The following is a 22211-nucleotide window of genomic DNA, read 5'->3' on the forward strand; positions in this document are numbered from 1 at the left end:
TGACTTGTTTTATGCCATTAAAAAGAAACATGTCTCCATACGAGGACGTACTTGAAGAGAAAAAGTCACCACTTTGCATTTTACAAATCAAGTAAACAAACACGGGGCTATTTATCATATAACTAACTTTTAGGTATGTGGGATAGAAGGACTGGAGCTTTAAATGTTGTGCCTCCATAATTATTCTAGAGTCTTTACAGTGTTCAGCCCCTGCTGTGATTTGGTTCTACATACATAAACTTGAAGTGAATTAATCCACCTGTTCACAGGAGATCACAGGAAGATGACACCAAACATCAGAAGATCTTATTGTGCGCCACAGTAAAAGGCTGGTTTCTTGGGACTAAAAGCACATAATAAACTACAGCAGAAGCTCACATAAAGCAGGAAATAAGCAGGCAGCACTTCATCTGCTAATGCACGTTTCCCACTTTTATTGTTGCCTCATTCACTAACAGTTCAATGGTGCAAGATTACCATACACAGAATTAGGATATCTGCATGACACATCTGGGGTTAACTGATATTAAATTTCAGAGGGGGAAGGTGGGAAATATCACGGCTAGTTTTGTTTGAAAGGCATCAACAGAAAAACAAACACAGAAAAAAGTGATGAGGTGAAGAAAGACACAATAAGTCTGCTGTCGTTTTAGATGTCACCAGCTACTTTGTATAGTCCTATATCTCTGATATTAAAAAATTAAAATGAGTTAAAATACACCTTTATTTTGATAGAGTTCAGATGGATGCCTAGCATGACTAATGAGTAGATCTCCTCCAAAAAAACAACAGACTTCTAATTCACTCAAACCACTTTCTAATAAAGAGGAAGCACTAATGTAACTCACCTCCTCAGTGGAGGTGCAGGGGTTACATGTTAGGTCTCCTTTTCCTTTCATTTGGTTTAATATGAGTGGAACAACTAAACCGCACAGACTTTATCTGATCAGTTAGTTCAACCTTTTATTAATATGTGCAAAGAGCTGCAAACAAATACATATACATTGCAAACAATAAATACACAATCCAAAATAAAAACACCTCTGCAAATGAAGTGGAAACGTTTGCTCTGGCAGCGCTTCGCATCAACATGTATATGAGGTACATTGCACTTTTGAGACTTGATCTGTGCATAGGTGCATCTTTGATGTGCAGCTCAGAGATCCACAATCCAGCACGTTTCTGTTTCTCTGACTGTCAGGCTGGCTGACCCGAGGTCACGTCAGAGCTTTATTTTTTATCTATATGTAACAGACAGCTGAACACGAGTACTTCACTTCAGAGATTTCAGCCGACGCTGGTGTGACAGCGAGGGGAGTCATGGGACTACATCGTAATCTGTCCTGCGGGCCATTTAAAAGCAGCTTTGCTGGCTAACCACTGCCGTCAAAGCAAAAAAACTAAAGAAACATTGCACCTTCATTCTTTTTTCCTTACGTCCTTCTAACCTTTTCACTGTGTTTTCTTTGCGTCTTGACAACAAGAGTGTAAAGTTAATAGCAGTAAATGTCAAGGCTTCTGATTCTCAGTGAGATAGAGCAAGCTAGAGGAGCAGAGAGGAATGTGTTAAATGAGGGTTAACTAACACACTGATCCCAGAACACACCCGATGTACAAATCAAGTTTTCTCCTTAGTTCGTTTTCATCCTCCTAGTCCTCCTCCTCCTCATCTCCTTGTAACCTTGTTTATATTCCTTGGGATGAAAAAGCAAAAAGGGGCCCAAATCTACTCCTGCAGGAACAATTGGTCATTGTTTGTTTTTTTAAACTGCTGAGATATGAAGCGATCCTCGCTTGTTTGTCTCTAGTTAGTCTGCAGTTTTAATGTTAACACAAATGCATGAGTATTTTACTGACTCACTAACTGACACTGGCACTATTGGGGGTTTAGAGGCGGCGTATGTACACAGATTGAGGAGGATCTACGTATGACGTGGACGACAGTGGAACCGCTCCGCCCGCTCAGTTCTTCGTCAGGCCGCTGCGCCGCCTCGCCAGCTTAGATCTGCGGGGAGAGTTTTATGTTGTGAGGAGAAGGGAATGTTTTTGAAGGGTGCAGAAGCTGCACGTTTGACTGTGGTGTGAGAGGAGCGTGTGTGTGTACCTTATCCTTCCTGCTAGCAGAGGACTAAAAGCGTACAGCCATTCGTTCATGTCTTTCTCATTGTTGGCCTGCAGGAGGATGCCTCGATGTTTTGTGTACACTGCAAATGTGTTGGGCATCTGAAAAGAAAACATCACATTATATTCATGTTCATTCAAATGATAAATCCCAGTCCATTTGCCATTTCATCAGTCAATGTGTCCAAAATTGGCCAACGTGCACCAAAACCATTTGAATGAATCTCATTAAAAACAAACGTGTTACATCGAGCCTTTCTCTATCCTGCCTCAAACCTTAAGCATGGCCTGCTGGTCTTTGCTGTATTCCACCTGTGCTGTGGAGAGGTTGACGGCGCCTCGCTCCACGGGGTCCTTGTCGCTGTTGTAGATGAAGACGTAGGGCCGGCGAACAACCACAAAATGCTTCACCTATGAGTTAGAGCGAGGCTCCACGAAGCTTAGAAAACCCTTCTTGGACACAACAGATCTGAAAAGAAGAGATTTGATTCATTTATTTTTTTTTTTTAAGAGAGTGCTTGTTTTTCTGAGGAAGAAGCAGAGTTGGTTTGTTTCCAGCTGAAATCATCCAGGTTCAGGAATTTGAATCGATCCACATCATTTCTGCTTGAACTAGAGAACATGAGTGTCGAGTATAGAGTATACGAGTATAGACAGAAAGAGGAAAAGTTAGTTTAACAGCATTATTTTTTATGAAGTCCTACTTGGTGCTAACATTACAGGGTGTCTGTTTACAGCAGTGTGTCATGTTGCTAAAAAAAAAAGTGAGTGACGTGAGCAGAGTTCTGACATATCAGGAAGTGAACACAGTGACTGAAGCGGTGTTCACATTCATCCTTGAATCATGACAAAACGTGAGGAATCGCACTGAGGTGAGACCTTGACAACAGATAAATCAGGAGCCACAGAGTGTCAAGTGTCAGCCGACACCAATCGGGACAATGATAAGAGAGAAATTCATTTACAGACACGTGAAAAAGCAGTCTAAGGTTCTGGATCTAGATTATTACAACACATCATTATTTATTTAAAACAACCCAAAATGCACAAATGACTATAACCAAGTACATGTGACCTGTGAGTACCTGTGATTCAGCAGCTGATGGAACCAACTTTAGCAGCAAAAACTTGAGGTAATCGTTTTTTATTAGTGTTTCACAGCAGTGTGGACGGATTTGTGGCCCATTTGTCTTTACAATGTTTCTTCGGTTCATTGAAGTTTGCAGATATTTATTCATTCACAGCTTTCTTAACGTTCAATCATGTTGAAGTCTCAACTTTGAGCCACTGCAGCACCACTCTGTTGTTGCTTTGCTGCTGCGCTCTGGAGTCACTGACCCAACGATGATCTCATTTGACTCTAGAGTACTTCATGGCTCACTCAGTGACCTAGACACTTTGCAGGTTCTTTGGCAGCAAAAAAAGCCCAAATAATCATCACGATTTATTCATAACACACGTGAAAAGACCCAGGAAAACCGAGTTAACGATAAAAACGATAACAAAATAACGCTGAAAACTGATAAAAACCCTGAAAACCATACATTTCACACCTGAGCCTCAACTCTTGCGGCCCGGTACCAAACGACTCACGGACCGGTACCGGTCCGAGGCCCGGGGGTTGGGGACCGCTGATCTAGTGCATTTGATTAGCACTTGGCTAATACTGACCCTCTTAACTAATTATGGAAATAGTCTTGGATGTACTTAGTTTTTTAAACATCTGAATTTCGGCTCAGTGTTTGTTAAATAAATAATGACGTGGTATAACGTGTTATGTGTTGTTCATCTGAGGTTGCATTTACCTCATATTAAGACCTACTAAGGACCTGATTTATTTTTAATTATGTCCTAAAACATAAAACCTGAGAGCTCACATAACTGCATATGCTCAGAATATATACAGCACACATGGATACAAATGACTGCCTTGCAGCAGCAATCTTAAGACCATCACTATGAGCTCTATACAAGGTTACACTGTTCCTGTTATTAACAGCAGGGGGCACTATCAGCCACAGACTGAGAGCCAGATATGCTCTGCTGGTGCCTCATTGGCCTCATTGTTCCTGAGGTAAGACTCTATAGTGAGAAACAGCTGAGGGGGAAAACATTGATCTGGAAACGTCTGAGTGTTACAGAGGATATACATAGCACTGTGGTTCAGTGTCACACAATCACAAACAAATACAGAAAAGTAGTAAAAAGGGTGTTGCCTCCAAATATTGCTTTTACTGGTTTGGAGCTTAGGAGGCTTAATATCGACAGGCATGAATGAAGACAGATCAGAACAGCTGTTTGATCACAGCATCCAGTACCAACACAATCATCCACACTCAAGAGCCCTGCTGGCTTCAGAGTCAGCAGCTGAATGTCTAAAATATGAAATGTAATTTTTTGGTCCATCAGCTACAGCTACAGCATGAACTGCTTAAAGTGAGAAGCAGCCTAAAGCCCGACAGATTCATCTTTCCAGACTGAAAATATCTCGCTGCCCTTCTCGTGGATGAGGGTCACCCTTGATCCTGCAGCAAACATAACAGGAGCTCAGGATCACAGTGAGCACAGCTAGAGCAACATTACGCTTTAAAAGAAGATATTAAACTGTGTACAAAGGAAGCAGTTACCACTGTGTGAGTAAGCGGGCGATCGTGGCTCAAGAGTTGGGAGTTCGCCTTGTAAACCGGTTCGAGCCCCGGCCCGGACAGTCTCGGTAGTTGTATCCTTGGGCAAGACACTTCACCCTTGTCTGACTACTGGTTGTGGTCAGAGGGCCCGGTGGCGCCAGTGTCCGGCAGCCTCGCCTCTGTCAGTGCACCCCAGGGGGGCTGTAGCTTGCCATCACCAGTGCGTGAATGTGAACTGGATGTGTAAAGCGCTTTGGGGTCCTTAGGGACTAGTAAAGTGCTATACAAATACAGGCCATTTTAATAAGAAAACAACATGTGCACCAATCCTGTACCTGGTGCAGCAGGTAGGTACCATGGCAGGGCAGGCCTCCACTGTGATCCACGATGGCTGGGATGCACCTGTGCATGGAGGGAGGAGGAGACACAGCATCCCAACTTATAATATTCTTCATGGAGATCATTTTTATGGTTCCTTTAAAGTTTGTGCGTGAATATAACACTCCAGGTGGATACTCACTCTCCAGTGGGCTCCAACTCGCTGATCTCAAACCAGACCAGCAGGTCGTACTTGCTGACACACTGACCCAGGTTGGATTTGGTGATGGTGTTCAACTTGGTGGCTGGAACTGACACACACACACACACACACACACACACACACACACACACACACACACAGAAGCTCAATGTTATCAAGCTGAAAATTTTCTGAATTGAAGAGAAGATGAATAAAAGTGAGGAGTATTTACTACATGCTTTGGGTGACTGAATGGAGGATGGATAGGTGACGTGAAAACACTACTGACCCTTTATACTGAGCCAGTAGCTCACACACTTCTATTAAATCTGTCTATAGAGCCAGTAATCACAGAGGATAGATACTGGAAGCAAACTGAAATATTAGGAGGAACTAAATCACAGATTACAACACCAGTGGCAGCACCCTGCTGTCTCACACATCAGGATCACGGTCCTGTTGAAACGGGCTAATCGCTAAAGCTCACAGTTGCATTCGTCTATACTCAATATGATCGAAAGGAATGTTATTACACTTGAAAACTGCTCTACTCACGTCTTCATTGGTGTGAATGACATGTCATTGATCCTGAAGCTGTCTCCTCAGGACAGTTTCTAAGCAACGGATGGGAATAGGATAGTATTTCCTGGATGCTGTTGGAGGAATGTTGACTTAATAAAAATACCTTTTATTTATATATGCATATAAAATTAGCCAATGTGATTAGAATACAATCGTTTACACATTTCTAACAAAATCTGCTGCATTAAATATGAATTATCACTGCATGACTGGATCTGCTGTTTGACCCCCACCAACCTGTTCACGTCCTGGCCATGGAGGTGCAGCGGGTGCTGCTGGTAGTGGCTGAACACTTCAAACACGACGGGCTTGCTCTTGATGTTCTCAATAAAAGACTCTGTAACTTCGACAGAAATCTGCTCCAACAGATAAAAATAAAGGGTTTGACAAACTGAGTTAGAATAAAATCGTTGAAGCACAGTTAGTGTGTGTGTAGGTGCAGATGTGTGTGTGTGCACTCACATTCTGGACGTGGTAAAAGCCCAGAGGAGCTCCTTTGCCAGTGTTTTTCAGAGGCTCGGTGGAAAAAGCCTCATTGTGACGGTGCAAGAAACTGAGGGGTTCATTCTGGTTCATCACAATGGTGATCTAGGAGTTAAGATCAGGGCTCAAAGCAAGCCACTCTGCTTCTATGCCAGACACATTCAATCATGTCTTTATGGACCATGTTTGTGCATTAGGTCACAGTCGTGTTGGAAGGGAAAAACACCCTCCCTAAACTGTTCTCACAGTGTTTTAAGCACAGACTGGTCCAAAACGTCTTGGTAACCTGAAGCGTTAAGATTTCCTTTCACTGGAACCGCAAGACCCAGGCCAAAGTCAGAGGAGAAATAAATGAATACTATTAAAAACCAACTACCTCACTGACAGACCACAGTACGTCAAGCTGAAGGACGTCACGTCTGACACTGTGGTCAGCAGCACAGGAGCACCACAGGGAACTGTGCTGTCCCCTCTTCTCTCCACCCTGTACACCTCTGATGTCTGCTACAACTCTGAATCTCAGATGTTTGTGGACGACACAGTCATCATGGGGTGTATCTAGGACAGGGGTAGGCAACTCCAGGCCTCGAGTGCCAGTGTCCTGCAGGTTTTAGATCACACCCTGGGTTAACACACCTGAATCAAATGATTAGTTCATTACCAGGCCTCTGGAGAACTTCAAGAAATGCTGAGGAGCCATTTAGCCCTTTAAATCAGCTGTGATGGATCATGGACACATCTAAAACCTCCAGGACACCGGCACTCGAGGCCTGGAGTTGCCTACCCCTCATCTAGGATGACCAGGAAGAGGAGTACAGGAGTCTTGTGAGAAACTTTGTTACATGGAGTCACACAAACCACCTGCAACTCAACACTTCAAAGACCAAGGAACTGGTTGTGGACTTCGGGAGGTCCAGACCAGGTCCACTGACAGTTCAGATAGAGAGAGAGGAGGTGGAGGTGGTCAACAAGTACTATAAAAATGGAGGCAACTTTGCCTGTGGTAGAATGTATACAATGTATGAAAAAATCTTTACTGCAGATACTAATTTAATAATACTAATTTTGTGTTGTAAGATTTATGAGTTTCATGCTTTCATAGTGGTACTTGGGAGAGCTTGACATTTTTCTCAGGTGGTGTGCACTGTAAAAAGTTTGAGAAACACTGATAAGGGGGTCTGTATGCGGCAGTCATACACACAACTGGACAGTCCAAAAGTTGGCCTACCTATTACTGGCTGAGGTTTTAGTAGAGTTGTGGCTGAACCACATAAAAATATATCATTCATTTTAATCTCCCCAATCAATGATAATGTTATGTTGGAATGTTGTTAAAGAGGGTCAAAAATGTTTCAACCCAGTTTGTTTTGCAGATAGCAGCTTTAATATAGGGAGGACACAACTTCCAGACTGTATGAGTAAAATCAGGTTTTTTCTCTTCGTCAGTTTCATAGTTTCTCTTTTGCCTGTCACTGTTCCCTGTCTGTTTTCTTACCTGGTTCTTCCTCACCTTGTACTTTCTCCTCACGTTCCCCTCTTTCCTCTCTCCCTCTTTGGACTGACAATCATACACAAATAGATTGTATTCAATTAGATGAAAAAATTACATTCATGTGAAAAAAAAAATTATTAAGATCACTAACGAAAAGTCCTCTCTCAGTGTACTTTCAACCAAAAGGCAAATAACCAAACCACATGAACATCTAATAAAAGATATAAAATATTGAAACACTGATCCAACATTATCCTTTATTGATGGATCATTTGTTCTTACACTTTTACCTGAATGTGGCTCCTGTTTTTGAAAAAGCCTTCCTTATATCCATTATGAACCTGGCTGTCTCTCTGTACACAAACACACACACACACAACAGGAGTTATAAGGTTAATGGGCATTCAGTCAGTTAGCTAGTTAGTATCCATTTCAAACAGGACAGTGGTAACAACGGCAGGCTACGGACAATTTTAAGTTTTAGATTTTAAATAGGCTGTATACATTTCAGTGGGAGCAACAGGACGGTCAAATGTCGCAGAATTTACTACAGAGTAGGACGGATTGTAGGGTAGCAAACATCATTGGAAAACACGTTTTCAGCACTGCAGGTTACCTGGGTGTAAGGTTTTTCAGCTAAAAAGAAACACGACTCCTACCTAACTACATAAAGAGTAACTGAAGGTTAAATGCTGCTAATATGTCCTGTTTTAATCCAGCCAATCCACCTCCGCTCCGCTGCGTCTCAGCTACCATCGCTGTGGCAGCAACGACCCTAGAGCCAGAGTGGGGGCGAGCTGGAACAAACCATTTTGGGAGGGGGGAGGGGTTCTCTATACTTTTGTTGTTCAAATGTTCCGTCTCAACCAAGTACTGTATGCTTTTTATATTTTTAGTAGTGTGTCACACAAACAGCAAATATTGTCAAAAAAAAAAAAAAAAGAAGTAAGAAATCTTTGGGGGTGCTTTGATTCATTTTGGGGGAGCTGAAGCACCCCCAGAAATGGGCTAAAATCGCCCCTGCGTAGGAGCATGTTTATAGAACTTAAATATACCAAATATGTCCCGATTCTTCCGGCTTGTGCAGGTGGCGCAGGAGTATACTGCCAGGCTACTAGCTCGTGTGTGACACCTGAGGTCGCTGGTTCGAATCCACGCTGTCCCTCAGCAGCTAGTGGGCTTCTGGGCTGCGCTTAAAGAACCGGAGCCCCTCACTCTTTTGCCCTTTTCTTTTCCTTTTTCTTTGCGCAAAGGCGGCCTGCCCGCCATCTTTCTCTCTTTCAAATAATGACACTTGCTCTTTCTTTCCTCTTCTCTCTTCTCAGCAAAACACTGCCACAATCAGCTCTCTCAGCTGCTCAACAGCCCATCTCAATCTGCTCTCTCACCTCCCAACAAATGCTTCTAACTCACTCAATTTACGCTCTGTACACACAATCTATTCATCAAAACTTAGCTATTTTGGGGGGCTTTCTCAAAATCTTACTGTTATTATTGTAGGACTTGCTCACAAACTCTTTGTTTCCTCACAAAATGGACACAAATCACTTGCATCTGCACTCTGTCCCTCAGCAGCTACATACACACCCGCCGTTCCGACTCGGCCTTGGAGATCAGCATACCAAGGCGTTTGGAAAAGTCTAACAGTCTAAACACAGTTTGCTATCAGGGGAGAGATTGTTTGCTATGTTCAGCTCCAGCCTCCAGACCGCAGCTGGCGCCGATATGGTAGCCGCATGAAATAACGGTGCTGTTCTTTCTTTAGCGCGAACCACTGCATGTCAATTTTACAGTCGTCTAAGGTCCATCACTGGTCTCTCACCACCAGTGTTCACGACAGCCGCGAGCCTCTCCCAGATGTTGTCAGATGTTGTCAGAGTCTCAGTACTCACAGCAGCCGCAAGCTTCTCCAAGATGTCATCCGTGCTGCATCTAATGAGTGTGAGGTTATTATACTGTCATATGTTACATTATACTTTTAATCAAAGAATGGTTGAATCATGATACTGCTGTAGGCCACATTACACTTATACTTATTATAGATGGTGTAATCATTATGTAGTTTAGTTTGCATTATACTCCTGACTTAGAAGAAGGTGACAACTATAAGATTTATTAGACTGATTTGTATTACATTATACTGCTGATTTACTGTGAATGAGTTACACTGTTTTATGACATTCCATCCTGCTGATTTATAAAGAGAATACTGTTTGCAGACAATCGTGGCCTTGCTTTTCTGATTGTTGGTTTTATGGCTAGGTGGGGGCCACCAGAGGCTATAAGAGTTTGAGTAACAGTCTGACATTTTGAGATCTGCTGTGACCCTCTTCATGCACATCTCCCATCCGGATGGTTAATGCTCAAAAGTGTTTGTATGGGATAATAATAATAATTGTATGGAATAAAGGGCACGAGGGCTCTCCCGAACCCAGGCTTCTCGTGGAGAAGAGGGCGTCAATTGCATTCAGGGACCAGTTGATCAAATCCGTAATTCTTCTTTTAGGTGTTTGAGAACAGACTGTAAGACTCTTCCAGTGTAAAGGGAGACAAGTAGACAAGACTAGACAGAGGCACGAGAAAGCCAAGCAGGAAAGATAAGGGAGAGGGAGAAAGTGTGACCGCCTTCATCAAGAGCCAAACGAGACACAGTTCTGCTCTCTAGGCGAACCAGCCCTTGTCCACCTTCCTCTTTGGGCAAAAAAAGTGCAGCCTGGGGTAACCAGTGTCGGTTATCCCCCCCCAAAGAAATTGATCCTATCAACAACAAAATCATACTACGACACACACTAATAAACTACATTCACTATGACCTCAATACCTAATACACAGTCCAATATTTCTACAGTGTACTGTTATGAAAACAACAGAATGATGATGAGACACTGTGGTAAAGTTTTAGAGGTTTATTTGCAGATAGTTATGAATACAGGATAAACACTGTGGGCTCCAGGAGACGGGGCAGAGGTAGTGAAGGTTGTCTGAAGGCACACTCAGACACTGTCACAGAAGGTTGCGGAGATCCGTAACGTTGAAACGTCTGCACAGAAACAGAGAGTGAGCAAAGGCAAGAACTGATGGAAAATGTGACATGACTGTGGCATGATACCTTGGTAATGCAATGATCTGGTTGTTTAGAAGCCAGCTTGAAGACCTCATGAGGAACAGGCGAGTAATCAGCTGATTGTTGACAAGTGACCGAGGGACAGGAAGGTGGAGGAGCATCCCCTAAAAAAGACAAGCACACGGACAACAACACAGGCATACACCGAAAGAGGAGAGAGAGAAAGAAGCAGGCCAGCAAAAGAGGGCAAGGGAACGATGACGTCTACAGAGACCCATTTTCATTTGGTACATCGTGTTACCAGATGTCAGTTTGTGATGTTAGATCCCAACTTGTCAGTCAAGAAACCTTTTTCCAAAGATATCAGCACAAACCAAAATCACTGTGCGGATTAAAAACAGTAAATTGTCGAAGTTTGTGACGGATCATCCCATTTTCTGTTTGTAATCTGATTAAATCAGATGTATAGCACTGCCTGCATTTGTGAGTAGTGTCTCACTGTTGTTCAGTGGGTGCAGCCGTGTTGGGAGAGGGTCGCCATGGCTATAAGCCAGGGCAGCTTCCGGGATGATGGTTCTGGCTCCTATTTGTTTTTACTTACAGGTGATGACGTGAGGGGAGCCGCGGTGGTATCGAGCGACGGACTCCAGTGCAGAATGCTAACTGGGCTGGGATGTGATGGGCCCAGTGGACGGACGAGACTGGGACAGGAGGCTCCTCGTCTGCCTGGCACGAGGCTGGCCTGGACCCCGCTCAGCAAGAGGAATTTCTGTCCAGCTCAAGAACACACAAGGAATATTCGTCCTGGGTTGTGGGACTGGGTGGGATTTTTGTGCACGAAGAGAATTGTATTTTGACCAGTTTTAGAATAATCTTATCTAGTCTCGGTGGGAATTTTAGCATATTGAGAATATTTTATTGTATAATTTATTTCTTAGTATCTGGTTTGTCTTATTCCTGCTGTCCACCTGGTGGAATAAACAGTTTCTGATCAGACAATCACTTCTGTGTTATAATGTTAACTGAAGTTTCTCAGGTCAGATGACCAATAGATGATAAGAAATATACTCTTAGCAATTATTAGAGTTGAAAAGTACTTTGCAAGTCAAAGTACTAAATCGGGTTAGGTTGAGGCTTAATCCTTCACCTTAAATGGTTCAGATTGTCTCTAAATGGATGAATGAAACAATACTTTCCTGTCAAAAACAACATTTTAGTCAGGGCTAGCAGAAAGTTTCATATATATCATGAACATCTTTCCTATTTGTCTTCCTATAGTTTAGTTTCATTTTCTTACCCCACCCCCAACCGGTGGAGGCAGATGGCCGCCCTCCCTGAGCCTGGTTCTGCCGAAAATGGAGTTTTTCCTTCCCACTGTTGCCAAGTGCTTGCTCATAGGGGATCATTTGATTGTTGGGGCTTTTTCTGTATTATTGCACAACCTTTATCTTACCATATATTTCAAGTTTATATGTTGTGAATTGGCTTGATTTAAATCAAACTGAACTGCATTCAATTAAAGCCAAATATAACTTGTAATCGAATCTATTCAAATGTAAAGTCCTCTCACTCAATTTGGACTAGCACTGAAAAACACACTGACATCCTCTGTTTCCCAATTAGCAGATCAGAGGGTGCTGTTTTATTCATGACTCAATACTTGAATGGTTTTATCCTGTTTATAAATAAACATTTTAAAATGGCATTGCTTCATTGTATGATTAGTTCTTTGTCTGTGTCAGTCCTTAATACACACACATGTATACAATAATTCTAGTTGCCACAGTCTCCGGAGATCCTATGCTCTGTTTTCTCATACTTTTCTTCACTGTTTACCTCATTCTGCCCAATAAAATGTACATTTTTGTAAACAATGACTTGTTTTATGCCATTAAAAAGAAACATGTCTCCATACGAGGACGTACTTGAAAAGAAAAAGTCACCACTTTGCATTTTACAAATCAAGTAAACAAACACGGGGCTATTTATCATATAACTAACTTTTAGGTATGTGGGATAGAAGGACTGGAGCTTTAAATGTTGTGCCTCCATAATTATTCTAGAGTCTTTACAGTGTTCAGCCCCTGCTGTGATTTGGTTCTACATACATAAACTTGAAGTGAATTAATCCACCTGTTCACAGGAGATCACAGGAAGATGACACCAAACATCAGAAGATCTTATTGTGCGCCACAGTAAAAGGCTGGTTTCTTGGGACTAAAAGCACATAATAAACTACAGCAGAAGCTCACATAAAGCAGGAAATAAGCAGGCAGCACTTCATCTGCTAATGCACGTTTCCCACTTTTATTGTTGCCTCATTCACTAACAGTTCAATGGTGCAAGATTACCATACACAGAATTAGGATATCTGCATGACACATCTGGGGTTAACTGATATTAAATTTCAGAGGGGGAAGGTGGGAAATATCACGGCTAGTTTTGTTTGAAAGGCATCAACAGAAAAACAAACACAGAAAAAAGTGATGAGGTGAAGAAAGACACAATAAGTCTGCTGTCGTTTTAGATGTCACCAGCTACTTTGTATAGTCCTATATCTCTGATATTAAAAAATTAAAATGAGTTAAAATACACCTTTATTTTGATAGAGTTCAGATGGATGCCTAGCATGACTAATGAGTAGATCTCCTCCAAAAAAACAACAGACTTCTAATTCACTCAAACCACTTTCTAATAAAGAGGAAGCACTAATGTAACTCACCTCCTCAGTGGAGGTGCAGGGGTTACATGTTAGGTCTCCTTTTCCTTTCATTTGGTTTAATATGAGTGGAACAACTAAACCGCACAGACTTTATCTGATCAGTTAGTTCAACCTTTTATTAATATGTGCAAAGAGCTGCAAACAAATACATATACATTGCAAACAATAAATACACAATCCAAAATAAAAACACCTCTGCAAATGAAGTGGAAACGTTTGCTCTGGCAGCGCTTCGCATCAACATGTATATGAGGTACATTGCACTTTTGAGACTTGATCTGTGCATAGGTGCATCTTTGATGTGCAGCTCAGAGATCCACAATCCAGCACGTTTCTGTTTCTCTGACTGTCAGGCTGGCTGACCCGAGGTCACGTCAGAGCTTTATTTTTTATCTATATGTAACAGACAGCTGAACACGAGTACTTCACTTCAGAGATTTCAGCCGACGCTGGTGTGACAGCGAGGGGAGTCATGGGACTACATCGTAATCTGTCCTGCGGGCCATTTAAAAGCAGCTTTGCTGGCTAACCACTGCCGTCAAAGCAAAAAAACTAAAGAAACATTGCACCTTCATTCTTTTTTCCTTACGTCCTTCTAACCTTTTCACTGTGTTTTCTTTGCGTCTTGACAACAAGAGTGTAAAGTTAATAGCAGTAAATGTCAAGGCTTCTGATTCTCAGTGAGATAGAGCAAGCTAGAGGAGCAGAGAGGAATGTGTTAAATGAGGGTTAACTAACACACTGATCCCAGAACACACCCGATGTACAAATCAAGTTTTCTCCTTAGTTCGTTTTCATCCTCCTAGTCCTCCTCCTCCTCATCTCCTTGTAACCTTGTTTATATTCCTTGGGATGAAAAAGCAAAAAGGGGCCCAAATCTACTCCTGCAGGAACAATTGGTCATTGTTTGTTTTTTTAAACTGCTGAGATATGAAGCGATCCTCGCTTGTTTGTCTCTAGTTAGTCTGCAGTTTTAATGTTAACACAAATGCATGAGTATTTTACTGACTCACTAACTGACACTGGCACTATTGGGGGTTTAGAGGCGGCGTATGTACACAGATTGAGGAGGATCTACGTATGACGTGGACGACAGTGGAACCGCTCCGCCCGCTCAGTTCTTCGTCAGGCCGCTGCGCCGCCTCGCCAGCTTAGATCTGCGGGGAGAGTTTTATGTTGTGAGGAGAAGGGAATGTTTTTGAAGGGTGCAGAAGCTGCACGTTTGACTGTGGTGTGAGAGGAGCGTGTGTGTGTACCTTATCCTTCCTGCTAGCAGAGGACTAAAAGCGTACAGCCATTCGTTCATGTCTTTCTCATTGTTGGCCTGCAGGAGGATGCCTCGATGTTTTGTGTACACTGCAAATGTGTTGGGCATCTGAAAAGAAAACATCACATTATATTCATGTTCATTCAAATGATAAATCCCAGTCCATTTGCCATTTCATCATTCAATGTGTCCAAAATTGGCCAACGTGCACCAAAACCATTTGAATGAATCTCATTAAAAACAAACGTGTTACATCGAGCCTTTCTCTATCCTGCCTCAAACCTTAAGCATGGCCTGCTGGTCTTTGCTGTATTCCACCTGTGCTGTGGAGAGGTTGACGGCGCCTCGCTCCACGGGGTCCTTGTCGCTGTTGTAGATGAAGACGTAGGGCCGGCGAACAACCACAAAATGCTTCACCTATGAGTTAGAGCGAGGCTCCACGAAGCTTAGAAAACCCTTCTTGGACACAACAGATCTGAAAAGAAGAGATTTGATTCATTTATTTTTTTTTTTTAAGAGAGTGCTTGTTTTTCTGAGGAAGAAGCAGAGTTGGTTTGTTTCCAGCTGAAATCATCCAGGTTCAGGAATTTGAATCGATCCACATCATTTCTGCTTGAACTAGAGAACATGAGTGTCGAGTATAGAGTATACGAGTATAGACAGAAAGAGGAAAAGTTAGTTTAACAGCATTATTTTTTATGAAGTCCTACTTGGTGCTAACATTACAGGGTGTCTGTTTACAGCAGTGTGTCATGTTGCTAAAAAAAAAAGTGAGTGACGTGAGCAGAGTTCTGACATATCAGGAAGTGAACACAGTGACTGAAGCGGTGTTCACATTCATCCTTGAATCATGACAAAACGTGAGGAATCGCACTGAGGTGAGACCTTGACAACAGATAAATCAGGAGCCACAGAGTGTCAAGTGTCAGCCGACACCAATCGGGACAATGATAAGAGAGAAATTCATTTACAGACACGTGAAAAAGCAGTCTAAGGTTCTGGATCTAGATTATTACAACACATCATTATTTATTTAAAACAACCCAAAATGCACAAATGACTATAACCAAGTACATGTGACCTGTGAGTACCTGTGATTCAGCAGCTGATGGAACCAACTTTAGCAGCAAAAACTTGAGGTAATCGTTTTTTATTAGTGTTTCACAGCAGTGTGGACGGATTTGTGGCCCATTTGTCTTTACAATGTTTCTTCGGTTCATTGAAGTTTGCAGATATTTATTCATTCACAGCTTTCTTAACGTTCAATCATGTTGAAGTCTCAACTTTGAGCCACTGCAGCACCACTCTGTTGTTGCTTTGCTGCTGCGCTCTGGAGTCACTGACCCAACGATGATCTCATTTGACTCTAGAGTACTTCATGGCTCACTCAGTGACCTAGACACTTTGCAGGTTCTTTGGCAGCAAAAAAAGCCCAAATAATCATCACGATTTATTCATAACACACGTGAAAAGACCCAGGAAAACCGAGTTAACGATAAAAACGATAACAAAATAACGCTGAAAACTGATAAAAACCCTGAAAACCATACATTTCACACCTGAGCCTCAACTCTTGCGGCCCGGTACCAAACGACTCACGGACCGGTACCGGTCCGAGGCCCGGGGGTTGGGGACCGCTGATCTAGTGCATTTGATTAGCACTTGGCTAATACTGACCCTCTTAACTAATTATGGAAATAGTCTTGGATGTACTTAGTTTTTTAAACATCTGAATTTCGGCTCAGTGTTTGTTAAATAAATAATGACGTGGTATAACGTGTTATGTGTTGTTCATCTGAGGTTGCATTTACCTCATATTAAGACCTACTAAGGACCTGATTTATTTTTAATTATGTCCTAAAACATAAAACCTGAGAGCTCACATAACTGCATATGCTCAGAATATATACAGCACACATGGATACAAATGACTGCCTTGCAGCAGCAATCTTAAGACCATCACTATGAGCTCTATACAAGGTTACACTGTTCCTGTTATTAACAGCAGGGGGCACTATCAGCCACAGACTGAGAGCCAGATATGCTCTGCTGGTGCCTCATTGGCCTCATTGTTCCTGAGGTAAGACTCTATAGTGAGAAACAGCTGAGGGGGAAAACATTGATCTGGAAACGTCTGAGTGTTACAGAGGATATACATAGCACTGTGGTTCAGTGTCACACAATCACAAACAAATACAGAAAAGTAGTAAAAAGGGTGTTGCCTCCAAATATTGCTTTTACTGGTTTGGAGCTTAGGAGGCTTAATATCGACAGGCATGAATGAAGACAGATCAGAACAGCTGTTTGATCACAGCATCCAGTACCAACACAATCATCCACACTCAAGAGCCCTGTTGACTTCAGAGTCAGCAGCTGAATGTCTAAAATATGAAATGTAATTTTTTGGTCCATCAGCTACAGCTACAGCATGAACTGCTTAAAGTGAGAAGCAGCCTAAAGCCCGACAGATTCATCTTTCCAGACTGAAAATATCTCGCTGCCCTTCTCGTGGATGAGGGTCACCCTTGATCCTGCAGCAAACATAACAGGAGCTCAGGATCACAGTGAGCACAGCTAGAGCAACATTACGCTTTAAAAGAAGATATTAAACTGTGTACAAAGGAAGCAGTTACCACTGTGTGAGTAAGCGGGCGATCGTGGCTCAAGAGTTGGGAGTTCGCCTTGTAAACCGGTTCGAGCCCCGGCCCGGACAGTCTCGGTAGTTGTATCCTTGGGCAAGACACTTCACCCTTGTCTGACTACTGGTTGTGGTCAGAGGGCCCGGTGGCGCCAGTGTCCGGCAGCCTCGCCTCTGTCAGTGCACCCCAGGGGGGCTGTAGCTTGCCATCACCAGTGCGTGAATGTGAACTGGATGTGTAAAGCGCTTTGGGGTCCTTAGGGACTAGTAAAGTGCTATACAAATACAGGCCATTTTAATAAGAAAACAACATGTGCACCAATCCTGTACCTGGTGCAGCAGGTAGGTACCATGGCAGGGCAGGCCTCCACTGTGATCCACGATGGCTGGGATGCACCTGTGCATGGAGGGAGGAGGAGACACAGCATCCCAACTTATAATATTCTTCATGGAGATCATTTTTATGGTTCCTTTAAAGCTTGTGCGTGAATATAACACTCCAGGTGGATACTCACTCTCCAGTGGGCTCCAACTCGCTGATCTCAAACCAGACCAGCAGGTCGTACTTGCTGACACACTGACCCAGGTTGGATTTGGTGATGGTGTTCAACTTGGTGGCTGGAACTGACACACACACACACACTCACACACACACACACACACACACACACACACACACACACACACACACACACACACACACACACACACAGAAGCTCAATGTTATCAAGCTGAAAATTTTCTGAATTGAAGAGAAGATGAATAAAAGTGAGGAGTATTTACTACATGCTTTGGGTGACTGAATGGAGGATGGATAGGTGACGTGAAAACACTACTGACCCTTTATACTGAGCCAGTAGCTCACACACTTCTATTAAATCTGTCTATAGAGCCAGTAATCACAGAGGATAGATACTGGAAGCAAACTGAAATATTAGGAGGAACTAAATCACAGATTACAACACCAGTGGCAGCACCCTGCTGTCTCACACATCAGGATCACGGTCCTGTTGAAACGGGCTAATCGCTAAAGCTCACAGTTGCATTCGTCTATACTCAATATGATCGAAAGGAATGTTATTACACTTGAAAACTGCTCTACTCACGTCTTCATTGGTGTGAATGACACGTCATTGATCCTGAAGCTGTCTCCTCAGGACAGTTTCTAAGCAACGGATGGGAATAGGATAGTATTTCCTGGATGCTGTTGGAGGAATGTTGACTTAATAAAAATACCTTTTATTTATATATGCATATAAAATTAGCCAATGTGATTAGAATACAATCGTTTACACATTTCTAACAAAATCTGCTGCATTAAATATGAATTATCACTGCATGACTGGATCTGCTGTTTGACCCCCACCAACCTGTTCACGTCCTGGCCATGGAGGTGCAGCGGGTGCTGCTGGTAGTGGCTGAACACTTCAAACACGACGGGCTTGCTCTTGATGTTCTCAATAAAAGACTCTGTAACTTCGACAGAAATCTGCTCCAACAGATAAAAATAAAGGGTTTGACAAACTGAGTTAGAATAAAATCGTTGAAGCACAGTTAGTGTGTGTGTAGGTGCAGATGTGTGTGTGTGCACTCACATTCTGGACGTGGTAAAAGCCCAGAGGAGCTCCTTTGCCAGTGTTTTTCAGAGGCTCGGTGGAAAAAGCCTCATTGTGACGGTGCAAGAAACTGAGGGGTTCATTCTGGTTCATCACAATGGTGATCTAGGAGTTAAGATCAGGGCTCAAAGCAAGCCACTCTGCTTCTATGCCAGACACATTCAATCATGTCTTTATGGACCATGTTTGTGCATTAGGTCACAGTCGTGTTGGAAGGGAAAAACACCCTCCCTAAACTGTTCTCACAGTGTTTTAAGCACAGACTGGTCCAAAACGTCTTGGTAACCTGAAGCGTTAAGATTTCCTTTCACTGGAACCGCAAGACCCAGGCCAAAGTCAGAGGAGAAATAAATGAATACTATTAAAAACCAACTACCTCACTGACAGACCACAGTACGTCAAGCTGAAGGACGTCACGTCTGACACTGTGGTCAGCAGCACAGGAGCACCACAGGGAACTGTGCTGTCCCCTCTTCTCTCCACCCTGTACACCTCTGATGTCTGCTACAACTCTGAATCTCAGATGTTTGTGGACGACACAGTCATCATGGGGTGTATCTAGGACAGGGGTAGGCAACTCCAGGCCTCGAGTGCCAGTGTCCTGCAGGTTTTAGATCACACCCTGGGTTAACACACCTGAATCAAATGATTAGTTCATTACCAGGCCTCTGGAGAACGTCAAGAAATGCTGAGGAGCCATTTAGCCCTTTAAATCAGCTGTGATGGATCATGGACACATCTAAAACCTCCAGGACACCGGCACTCGAGGCCTGGAGTTGCCTACCCCTCATCTAGGATGACCAGGAAGAGGAGTACAGGAGTCTGGTGAGAAACTTTGTTACATGGAGTCACACAAACCACCTGCAACTCAACACTTCAAAGACCAAGGAACTGGTTGTGGACTTCGGGAGGTCCAGACCAGGTCCACTGACAGTTCAGATAGAGAGAGAGGAGGTGGAGGTGGTCAACAAGTACTATAAAAATGGAGGCAACTTTGCCTGTGGTAGAATGTATACAATGTATGAAAAAATCTTTACTGCAGATACTAATTTAATAATACTAATTTTGTGTTGTAAGATTTATGAGTTTCATGCTTTCATAGTGGTACTTGGGAGAGCTTGACATTTTTCTCAGGTGGTGTGCACTGTAAAAAGTTTGAGAAACACTGATAAGGGGGTCTGTATGCGGCAGTCATACACACAACTGGACAGTCCAAAAGTTGGCCTACCTATTACTGGCTGAGGTTTTAGTAGAGTTGTGGCTGAACCACATAAAAATATATCATTCATTTTAATCTCCCCAATCAATGATAATGTTATGTTGGAATGTTGTTAAAGAGGGTCAAAAATGTTTCAACCCAGTTTGTTTTGCAGATAGCAGCTTTAATATAGGGAGGACACAACTTCCAGACTGTATGAGTAAAATCAGGTTTTTTCTCTTCGTCAGTTTCATAGTTTCTCTTTTGCCTGTCACTGTTCCCTGTCTGTTTTCTTACCTGGTTCTTCCTGACCTTGTACTTTCTCCTCACGTTCCCCTCTTTCCTCTCTCCCTCTTTGGACTGACAATCATACACAAATAGATTGTATTCAATTAGATGAAAAAATTACATTCATGTGAAAAAAAAAATTATTAAGATCACTAACGAAAAGTCCTCTCTCAGTGTACTTTCAACCAAAAGGCAAATAACCAAACCACATGAACATCTAATAAAAGATATAAAATATTGAAACACTGATCCAACATTATCCTTTATTGATGGATCATTTGTTCTTACACTTTTACCTGAATGTGGCTCCTGTTTTTGAAAAAGCCTTCCTTATATCCATTATGAACCTGGCTGTCTCTCTGTACACAAACACACACACACACAACAGGAGTTATAAGGTTAATGGGCATTCAGTCAGTTAGCTAGTTAGTATCCATTTCAAACAGGACAGTGGTAACAACGGCAGGCTACGGACAATTTTAAGTTTTAGATTTTAAATAGGCTGTATACATTTCAGTGGGAGCAACAGGACGGTCAAATGTCGCAGAATTTACTACAGAGTAGGACGGATTGTAGGGTAGCAAACATCATTGGAAAACACGTTTTCAGCACTGCAGGTTACCTGGGTGTAAGGTTTTTCAGCTAAAAAGAAACACGACTCCTATCTAACTACATAAAGAGTAACTGAAGGTTAAATGCTGCTAATATGTCCTGTTTTAATCCAGCCAATCCACCTCCGCTCCGCTGCGTCTCCGCTACCATCGCTGTGGCAGCAACGACCCTAGAGCCAGAGTGGGGGCGAGCTGGAACAAACCATTTTGGGAGGGGGGAGGGGTTCTCTATACTTTTGTTGTTCAAATGTTCCGTCTCAACCAAGTACTGTATGCTTTTTATATTTTTAGTAGTGTGTCACACAAACAGCAAATATTGTCAAAAAAAAAAAAAAAAGAAGTAAGAAATCTTTGGGGGTGCTTTGATTCATTTTGGGGGAGCTGAAGCACCCCCAGAAATGGGCTAAAATCGCCCCTGCGTAGGAGCATGTTTATAGAACTTAAATATACCAAATATGTCCCGATTCTTCCGGCTTGCGCAGGTGGCGCAGGAGTATACTGCCAGGCTACTAGCTCGTGTGTGACACCTGAGGTCGCTGGTTCGAATCCACGCTGTTCCTCAGCAGCTAGTGGGCTTCTGGGCTGCGCTTAAAGAACCGGAGCCCCTCACTCTTTTGCCCTTTTCTTTTCCTTTTTCTTTGCGCAAAGGCGGCCTGCCCGCCATCTTTCTCTCTTTCAAATAATGACACTTGCTCTTTCTTTCCTCTTCTCTCTTCTCAGCAAAACACTGCCACAATCAGCTCTCTCAGCTGCTCAACAGCCCATCTCAATCTGCTCTCTCACCTCCCAACAAATGCTTCTAACTCACTCAATTTACGCTCTGTACACACAATCTATTCATCAAAACTTAGCTATTTTGGGGGGCTTTCTCAAAATCTTACTGTTATTATTGTAGGACTTGCTCACAAACTCTTTGTTTCCTCACAAAATGGACACAAATCACTTGCATCTGCACTCTGTCCCTCAGCAGCTACATACACAC

General features: G+C 42.8%; 1 protein-coding gene and 1 long non-coding RNA gene across 4 annotated transcripts; both read right to left on the bottom strand.

The window, feature by feature from the left end:
* Nucleotides 1-756: 756 nt before the first annotated feature.
* LOC134618162 (kinesin-like protein KIF1B) lies at nucleotides 757-7851 on the bottom strand. The gene is made up of 9 exons (XM_065469609.1): nucleotides 7829-7851; nucleotides 6313-6438; nucleotides 6088-6206; nucleotides 5824-5921; nucleotides 5269-5377; nucleotides 5084-5150; nucleotides 2398-2590; nucleotides 2105-2223; nucleotides 757-2005 (listed from the first exon to the last, which is right to left on the bottom strand). The coding sequence occupies exons 2-4, from the start codon at nucleotides 6424-6426 to the stop codon at nucleotides 5828-5830; spliced, it is 327 nt and encodes a 108-aa protein (XP_065325681.1). The 5' UTR covers nucleotides 6427-6438; nucleotides 7829-7851; the 3' UTR covers nucleotides 757-2005; nucleotides 2105-2223; nucleotides 2398-2590; nucleotides 5084-5150; nucleotides 5269-5377; nucleotides 5824-5827.
* A 5667-nt stretch (nucleotides 7852-13518) lies between these two features.
* On the bottom strand, nucleotides 13519-21353 carry LOC134618169 (uncharacterized). Of its 3 annotated transcripts, XR_010573364.1 has the most exons (10): nucleotides 21241-21353; nucleotides 20915-20977; nucleotides 19112-19237; nucleotides 18887-19005; nucleotides 18623-18720; nucleotides 18032-18140; nucleotides 17847-17913; nucleotides 15161-15353; nucleotides 14868-14986; nucleotides 13519-14768 (listed from the first exon to the last, which is right to left on the bottom strand). It is a non-coding gene; the product is annotated as an uncharacterized LOC134618169 (long non-coding RNA). The 3 variants fall into 3 exon arrangements; XR_010573365.1 differs by lacking the exons at nucleotides 20915-20977; nucleotides 21241-21353 and adding an exon at nucleotides 20628-20875 and having other exon boundaries at nucleotides 13520-14768; XR_010091845.2 differs by lacking the exons at nucleotides 19112-19237; nucleotides 20915-20977; nucleotides 21241-21353 and adding an exon at nucleotides 20628-20873 and having other exon boundaries at nucleotides 13520-14768.
* Nucleotides 21354-22211: the final 858 nt, after the last annotated feature.

The sequence above is a fragment of the Pelmatolapia mariae genome, linkage group LG20 (genome assembly GCF_036321145.2).
Source record: "Pelmatolapia mariae isolate MD_Pm_ZW linkage group LG20, Pm_UMD_F_2, whole genome shotgun sequence".
NCBI classification, from domain to species: Eukaryota; Metazoa; Chordata; class Actinopteri; order Cichliformes; family Cichlidae; genus Pelmatolapia; species Pelmatolapia mariae.

Coding starts and splice junctions, on each gene's coding strand:
- LOC134618162 (XM_065469609.1), bottom strand. CDS start 6,426: ATGAACCAGAATGAACCCCTCAGTTTCTTGCACCGTCACAATGAGGCT. Junction 6,207..6,312: donor GCTTTTACCACGTCCAGAAT/GTGAGTGCACAC, acceptor CTGTTGGAGCAG/ATTTCTGTCGAAGTTACAGA. Junction 5,922..6,087: donor CATGGCCAGGACGTGAACAG/GTTGGTGGGGGT, acceptor TTCCTCCAACAG/CATCCAGGAAATACTATCCT.